This window comes from Vigna unguiculata, chromosome 3 (assembly GCF_004118075.2).
Source record: "Vigna unguiculata cultivar IT97K-499-35 chromosome 3, ASM411807v1, whole genome shotgun sequence".
Lineage (NCBI taxonomy): Eukaryota > Viridiplantae > Streptophyta > Magnoliopsida > Fabales > Fabaceae > Vigna > Vigna unguiculata.
Window position 1 is genome coordinate 13165272 of NC_040281.1, and position 8402 is coordinate 13173673.

At 35.6% G+C, this 8402-nt stretch overlaps 2 protein-coding genes across 2 annotated transcripts; one reads left to right on the forward strand and one right to left on the reverse strand.

The window, feature by feature from the left end:
- LOC114177146 (NAC domain-containing protein 104-like) lies at nucleotides 1–1627 on the forward strand. The gene is made up of 3 exons (XM_028062400.1): nucleotides 1–404; nucleotides 650–921; nucleotides 1022–1627. The coding sequence occupies exons 1-3, from the start codon at nucleotides 242–244 to the stop codon at nucleotides 1157–1159; spliced, it is 573 nt and encodes a 190-aa protein (XP_027918201.1). The 5' UTR covers nucleotides 1–241; the 3' UTR covers nucleotides 1160–1627.
- Nucleotides 1628–4548: 2921 nt separating this feature from the next.
- LOC114175993 (mitochondrial arginine transporter BAC2) lies at nucleotides 4549–8336 on the reverse strand. Its single transcript, XM_028060866.1, has 6 exons — nucleotides 8090–8336; nucleotides 7938–8013; nucleotides 7546–7641; nucleotides 6672–7188; nucleotides 5888–6023; nucleotides 4549–5063 (listed from the first exon to the last, which is right to left on the reverse strand). Exons 1-6 carry the CDS (start codon nucleotides 8204–8206, stop codon nucleotides 4863–4865), a joined length of 1143 nt encoding a protein of 380 aa, XP_027916667.1. The 5' UTR covers nucleotides 8207–8336; the 3' UTR covers nucleotides 4549–4862.
- Between the last annotated feature and the right edge of the window lie 66 nt (nucleotides 8337–8402).

An 8402-nucleotide genomic window follows, 5' to 3' on the forward strand; every position in this document is an offset into this window, starting at 1 on the left:
TACTCAAAACTTTTATCAAACACTTGATAAAATATTGAGATGTATCAGTATTGTATTGTATTTGTATGTGATAAACGCCAACTTCAGTTTCACGTCAGTCTCTTATATGTCCATTTAGTCTTTCTCTCCCTCCCTTCTTTGCATTACAATTCTATAAATACCACACCTTACCTAGTTACTCACCACCTTCATTTTCCATTATTGCTCTTTCACTCAACCTCTCTTCCTTGCTCTAGAAAGCATGGCAGATAACAATGTCAACCTCCCACCTGGCTTTCACTTTTATCCCACAGATGAAGAGCTTGTCGTCCATTTCCTTCAAAGAAAGGCAAATCTTCTACCTTGCCATCCAGATGTCATCCCTGATCTTGAACTCTACCCATATGATCCTTGGGAACTTCATGGTACACACATATATACATATGTTTTATGCTTTATTACTTCATTTCTCAATAGCAAGGTTCAAATTTCTGTTGAGGGAGGTGAGCATGGTTAGTATACAACAATGTCTTGAACACAATTGTTTTTGAAAGTGAATGCTATTTAGGGTCAATTTGAAAATCTCATGATGAAAAATAGGTAGAGAATAAATGAAAGTTGGTGTGTATTAATCAATTGTGGGTGGGTGGGTGGTTTTGCATTGCTGCAGGTAGAGCTTTGGCAGAGGGAAAGCAATGGTACTACTACAGCAGGAGGACACAAAATAGGGTCACTGGGAATGGTTATTGGATGCCAATGGGAATGGAAGAGCCAGTGATTACAAGCTCAAGCAACAAGAGAGTTGGCATGAAGAAATATTATGTTTTCCATGTGGGAGAAGCCCCTGATGCTAACACCACCAATTGGATAATGCAAGAGTATCGTCTATTAGATTCTGCTTCCTCTAGCAGATCATCCAGAAGAAGACCACAACCAAAACCGGTTAGTACGTAGTGCAGTGCCGATAGTACATGAAAATTTTACCCAAAAAATGAAATTTGATATGTGTACTGATTTGTTTTTCTTTGGTTGTTTGATTCAGGATCACAGTAAATGGGTGATATGTCGAGTTTATGAGCGGGATAACGATGATGATGATGGTGATGGAACAGAGCTCTCTTGTTTGGATGAAGTTTTCTTGTCATTGGATGATCTTGAGGAAATAAGTTTGCCAAATTAAATGATGCAAGTGATGTAGTTAGCTACATTATATATCCAAATGGGATATTAATTTAAGCTAATTTTGTTGTTATCATGATCATTATTATTATTGATATTTACTGGTTGTAGTTAAAGCCTTTAGCAGTTTAGGTTCCATTGTAATCAGTGAAGTCGCTATAGCTAGATTTCCACATAGCAGCCTTTCAAGTGGGGCACTAGGTGAAACTCATGGCCAAAACCAAACAATATGCAGTGTGACGTTATGCTTTCAAATATCCCATTCACTAGCACAGGTCAATCTTGGAAATTCCATGCTCTTTAGTCCTTATTCCAACACGTGGATAATCACAATATATCTAGTATCTACTCTCAGCCATTAATGTAGGACTCTTTAATCCTGCAAATCAAGATAAGATATGCAAAAACCTCTATTTCTTGTTTCTTTAACTTTACATGTATCAGCAATTTACCATATAATCTACACTTGACTACTGTTGCATAAGAGTTCTGTGCACTTAAAAAGACATTCTGATATAACAAAGCAAATGAAAATGAAACTAAATTTCTTCTGGGATATTTATATATATAGAGTGGTGAGATCGAATGCCATAACTGGTTCTGAATTTGAATCTTGATGGTGTTAGTTTAGATATGGAAAAAATGATGTTGGGAGTGAAAAACCCACCTAATATGTGTTCAAGGTTGTGTTTGAACTGGTAGTTGCGATCCTCACGTGCAAGGATAGTGTTGAGAGAATGAATGAGATTCATGTTGATTGAAATTTTGTGGAGGGTTGTGGAGCCCATTGAGCACTCCAAGGGATGCTTGCAAGTGAACATTGGGCAATAGTCCTATTAGGCTTTTATAGCTTTTGCCTACTTTGATGGTATTTGTTAGCTAGTTGTCTTGTGTCACAATGCTGAGGGACATTTTATTTTATTTTTCGGTTTTTGCTTTGTATTGTTTTTGTTGCATATGGGTTCCTGCTTAGGGAAGCATCAAGTCATGTGTGATGCAAGCATTCGCATGCTTTGAAGCACCAACACGAGCACTATATTATATCCATATATTGTCATCACAAAAGAGTGACACACCAGTCCATGATGCTTACCTCATTCATGACCTTCTTTCTCTCTTCATACATATCCACTAGAACAGACAAGATTATGACCAAGAGCTTTCTAAGTTTTATCACAAACTTCCAATGCCACAATCATGGGTTAAAAAATAAATAATCACAAAAATAGATGTGCCAAATAAAAAATTAATTCAGAATTGCATTATTGGGCATCTTTGTCATTACCATCTACCCAAATTCAAGATCCGTTAATTAATGATATGATGAAGCTTACTTATCGAGTAAAAAACATACCCAGAGAAATGAAAAGGGTTCATTTTTAGAATATACAATAGCACTTATAATAATGTCTAGTAATTACATGTCTGGTTAAGCAGTGAAACAAATGGTATAATTTAACAACATCAATATTGAAGTCAACTTATTGCAATGATTCTTTTGACAAAGGCGTGCTTGATAATTGATGTGTGGCGAATACTTATAGTTTGTTTGTTTTATGTTTAGAATGAAGTTCACACTTTTTGAAGATAAAAAAAACACACAGCTTCCGTTTTTCAAAAGGAGAATTCTGTGTGGAGAAAACTCCGTTGATAGAGTTACACGAAAGGCTTTATTAATTAAATATAATGTGAAAGTCAAACCACTACAACTTCGTTTGTCGTGGGTAGGTTGTGAAGTCAGAAATTTTACTCAAAATTATAAAGCTTATTAGAAGTGTAGTTGTGTCACAGAATATGAAAGTGAAAGATAAATGAGAAATTAGCCGAAATGGTTTGGTCAAAGAACAAGAGCTATCACAATGCCCCTCGACAAGTATATTCATTTCAAGTTTAATAATTTGATTTTGATAGGATGTGAAAATGAGAGTTGAAGACTGTGATAAAACAGACAAAAGCTTTTATAACACTGCTTTTATGTTTTGCTTTAGAGTAACGGACTAAAGTAATGTAATAACTGACATCTCAAAGCTATTACTAAGAAAAAAGATGAAACTGTTTGACCGTGTATTGAATCCACTAGCAAGAGCAAATCAATTACCTCTCATCATTTTTATTCACTCTAATAACATTTTTCTTTTTATTCATCACATTACACACTTTGTTGTTTTCTTTTTGATTAAAATGGTAGTTTAAAGTCATGTGACTCTTTTCACAAGTTATAACGTGGTTTGAAATCTTAAGGTAGAATCCAACATCTGAAACTTGGTACTTAAATGATAAAAGAATAGTTTTTGTCCTATCTAAGTATGCTTCCCTTCGATCTTCGCATCCACGAGTCTCCGTTGTTTCTTGTAATTATAATAATGATAAAAATACTATTTCATTGCTTAATCAGCTCGTAACCACTGAACCTTCTAATCATCTCACTCGTGCTTGGTTATTAACATAACACATGTGAGTTGAGTGAGGTGTGATTTTCGGTGGCAACTTCAAAGAGACCAAAAGTCATTACTTAGAAGAATCACATAATTATAGTTTGTGGCTCTCAATCTCACACAAACTATATGCCCCGTTTGGACCTGTAAAGTGGAAAATGCCAAATCGAATTGGAAGTCATTATGATTGTCTGTCATGAAAACCCTCACAATGGGCCTTGGTTTTCTTTCACCTTGTACATAAAGTTTTGGTTGTTTGTAACAAAATTTATGTGTATTGAAAGCCACAAAGTGGAAGGCAGGTGTTTGAGAAGTACTCATCCAACCCAATCCTATTGCCCTTTGGCTTGCTTGTTTTCGAGGAATTATGTTTCCCCCCCTTACAATGGCAAAAAGTACAACCAGCCACCATGATTGTGAGGCCAATACCTAGGTAGCTTTTGAGTGAAGTTAATTATACCAACCCACCCATGCAGCCATCACAAGTCAACACAAAAGTTCAAAATAAGTCAACCCCACACAAAGGGATTACTCAAAAGGGAAAAGCCCTTCTAAGGTGAAAATTCTCAGTGAGTTTTGAGTGTGCTAAAGGGAGAGAACTTGTCGCCCAAGGGACAAAGGTCCTAAAATATGAAGGAAACAAAAAGATGTGGTTTTGCACCATGAGGACTCAATACAACGCTGACCCAATTAAGGGACCACATAAACGGGATAAATATACGATGTTCATAAGAAAATAGTATGTCTTTTCTACTACCAGGATACTCAAAAATGCTGTATAACTACACGTATACAACAATTGCTTTGTGGGCAAAATACGGATGTTTAAGAGGCTGGTGTATATAGGCAAGATATGAAGATCAGTGTACTCAGTATATAATTTAAAGAATGGCCAACAATTCATAAAACCAATTATTTTTATATTCAAACTAAAAGAAAGGGAAGCAATAATACATAAACATCCAGAAAATGTATAATCTTATTAAGTTACCAGTCATTGGAAGGTACAAATTCCCATTGTGAATCCTCACATCAAGGATCTTTTGTATGAATTGAATAAATGTAGTCTTCTCGCTTTCTATCTGGACTAGAATCCGTGTACTGGTTCCCACCAGTATCCAATTCAACTGTGGTAGCATCAAGTACTGTTTCCTTTCTATTTTCATTTACTAACTAGTACAGAGCACAATCCCAAATCATGTCACTTTTCCAGGAGAAAAAATAGTAGACATTACATATTAACCAACAAGGGGTATCAATATTTGGCAATCAAGTCAAAATAGAAGTAAGCTGATCAGCAACAAATAAATAGCTTCCTACAATCATGGATGACGCCAACCCAGCGCGAGCCATCCGCCAACCAATACCGTGGAACAAGACATTCCTGTCTGAAGGATGGATCCCAGTAATTCTTTCAAACTTGTTTCCTGGTCGCTTCCATTTCAAAATCTTTCTCTCCATTGAGATGTACTAAAAACATACAAAGTGTGAGTAGCTATCAGATTGATTGCAATTTGGAAACACATGAAATTACAGTATTTATTTTTTTGGAGTGAGATATTAATACTATTTAAGGTGTTGTATGACAACATATAGAATTAGCATATAGACTTTAAGCAAATAACAGTAGATAGACAAGTTGTTGTCACACTTGTTGATATATGAAGGCAATTTCCCAGACTAACCTGCTAGTAAGCCATGCTTAACGTAGTTAATCGGACATTATGCAATTTCTTTCTCTACTATTTATAGTCTCAAATTTTGACTTTACTATCTAGATATCAGTACTACACTTTTTGGTAGCAAGTATTGAAACACAAAAACTTTATGACTGCCAGGACATAATCCTATCACCCAAAACAAATATAATTAATGAACATGCTAATTTCTCGGACAATAGAAAAAAGGTTTTGACCTTGAACCTAATACGTCAGATTTTTTTCTTTCAGTGAAATCTGCAAATGGTATTCTTCTGGGTTGAAATGTAGAAATTAAACTTTAAGAAGTTACTGAGTTCATGTTTTGTTAACTTTTCTTTAGTTAAGTAGACTATGTCAGCCTCCTTGTCCTCTGTACTCTTTCTGCCCTCCAATTTTTTTTTTTTTGTCAGAAAAGAAAAGCAATTCTTAGCGAAAAGAATATGGCTGCAAAATACCAAAATCATTATATTCAAAATATTCAAGTACAACCTTTCCCTTTTTCTGAATCTAAGGCTTTATATGTAAGAGAAATATAAATAAGGCAGTAGTTCACACAGTTTCAAACTTTTCAGTAACAAGTAGTATCATTCATACCTTTGGAAGAACATTACATTGTGATCTACTTCTTGAAGTATCAAAACCATGAGAAGCAGCAGCAGCAACTGAAGCTGAGAATCCAGCAGTAAGACTAACAGTAAAAGGAGACAATGGACCAATGTCTTCATTAAACCTGAGTCGGGACAAGCACACTTAGACCAAAATAGAATAACTAAACTCACTTGTATTAAACTAATTAATCCAAAAGAACTAGTAGATGACAACAATATACAATTTAAGATTTGTTTAGACAAATTTCTCTGAAAAGACTTCTAGGAGGGAAAAATTATGAAGAAAAAATGTATCGAACTTCTCCATAAGTTAAAATCAGCATAAACTAATTCGTAGAAACTATCAAAAGAAATCACAGAAAATCTCACATGAAAACCTAATAAAACAAAAAGCTGTGGATGCATACTTGCCTAATTTGTTTTTCTGGCTTCATTTCATTGGAAGTGCAAATGCAGATGATTACATATCCACTTTAAAAAATCCACGCAGAAAATGAAAAATAAGAAACCTATAAACCTAATCAACAATAACCTACACATAGTTTACTGTCACAAAAACAAGCAATTGCTATTGCACATAAAGGTTATTACAAAACAATCTATGTAGAAGGACGTTAAAAAGTAGTAAATACAAATAAAAACGTTAAACATCGTTAGCTATATCTAGAATTTTTTTAACAAAGCTACCTTCCCTAAAAATACAACACTAACAATAGAAGGAAGAATGATTCAAAATAAATGTTCATTCAATTAATGAACAAGAGATGAACCTGGGTGGAGGATTCATTCCTACAGCCTTCCAATCTACCATAGCTTGGTGAAGCAATTGCCAGGTTGAAAAAAATACGCCCCCAAATACAGAATCTCGTGCAATTCCAGAACGAAGACCTCTCCATAAAGTGCTCCAGCCTTCCAAAGATATAATGTCAGATGGTCTCGTGACACTGGAAACTGCTGGTGGCTTCCCAGATCCTGACATTGTCCATGGATACTCTAGTAAAGCACTAGTCATGTTCGTATTTTTTGTTGTTAAGGTGGAGATAAGACGAGTATACAGGTCCAAGGACCTTTTGTCTGGATAACAACCATTAAGTAACCTTGCAATTAAAGGTTTCCGAGCCCCATTTTCCAGAGCAAAGTTGGGGCTCGGAACATATGAAGCAGAGGTAACCTGCTTGCGAAGCTTGATGAGTTCAAATGGAGAGCTTATGACAGTCTCAATGGCACCAGATGCCATGCCAGCCAAAAGTGCCTCGGAAGGAAACAAATAATTATCTTCCCGACCATCTGCCATGTGCAAAAATATATTTGTGAGCACCAAATCATGCTCCACCTAAGAAGAAATTCACTATAAATTGTACTTTACAGAGTACAACCTCTAAAACGTATTCTGATAATCAAAAAGAAAGACTTAATGAACTTTAAGTCAAGCAATCAAAAAGCCATCTCAAAATCAGACAATGCCAATCTACAGGCCTATAAAAACTTCAAAACTAACTATCTATTGATATAAAGAGAAACATGTCACAAGCATAAGCAATTAAAAGAAAGTAGTCCGACTCTATTTCATTGATATTTATGAGAAAATTGAAACAAAAAATACTAATCACACAAGAGAATTCAAAGAAAAACAAAAGGAGTTACCTTTATAAAAGGCAGTCAGAATTTCATAAACCCCAAATCGTGCTCCCAGACCAAAAATCCTTCCAACTGCCAACCAGCCAAAACCACTGTACAAACCTAACATGTCCAAAAACAACAAAACACCCGAATTACCATACTGTCTGTATAAAGTGATTGTGGATCAAGAAACCAACAGGAAACAGCAGTTAGCTTCACAAAACCTGTAACATGCGACCAAATCTGAAAATGCCAAAAACAAATGTAAAGTTTCCCATCAATCCTGAACTACACAGTAACCCATTTGCATCATCACCCAGCATTCTCATGTCTATTATGCATACACGCATTTAACGTTCTAATTCTCCTATAGCAGGTCATCATTCAGTATGTCCCAGGAAAAGGAATAGCATTACCTGCATTACCCGACAGAAAGACTACTCTCGACAAAGCCTGAGCAGCGTCCAATTGTTTACCAGTACTGGAACCAACCTTCGAATAAACAAGCTTGAATAAATTCACATGGGTAGGGCTTAAAAAGAAAGAGGGTTGCAGAAAAAGTGAGAACCTGAATAAGAACTTTCATAGTGTCGAGTGGATAAGTGAAGGCAGTGGCAAAAGCCACTGACCCAGCACCAGCTATACCATGGACAGCGATAGTTTGGTTCTGAGATAACTCCTTCATCTTAACATCTAAACTATGGAGGAAACGCAGAATTAGAGTGAATTTTTGAAGAGAAGAACCACGGCAAAGAGTTTTGGAACACGATGTTAAACCCTACGCATTCCACACTCTCACTTTCCTTCGTTTTTACCTTAAACTAAAAAGAATCTATTCTAGTTTATTATTAATTATCGATATAGTATAAAATAAGTTGGAA

Coding starts and splice junctions, on each gene's coding strand:
- LOC114177146 (XM_028062400.1), top strand. CDS start 242: ATGGCAGATAACAATGTCAACCTCCCACCTGGCTTTCACTTTTATCCC. Junction 405..649: donor TGATCCTTGGGAACTTCATG/GTACACACATAT, acceptor GCATTGCTGCAG/GTAGAGCTTTGGCAGAGGGA. Junction 922..1,021: donor GAAGACCACAACCAAAACCG/GTTAGTACGTAG, acceptor TGTTTGATTCAG/GATCACAGTAAATGGGTGAT.
- LOC114175993 (XM_028060866.1), bottom strand. CDS start 8,206: ATGAAGGAGTTATCTCAGAACCAAACTATCGCTGTCCATGGTATAGCT. Junction 7,189..7,545: donor TCTGACTGCCTTTTATAAAG/GTAACTCCTTTT, acceptor TGCACATGGCAG/ATGGTCGGGAAGATAATTAT. Junction 5,064..5,887: donor AATGTAATGTTCTTCCAAAG/GTATGAATGATA, acceptor GTATGTTTTTAG/TACATCTCAATGGAGAGAAA.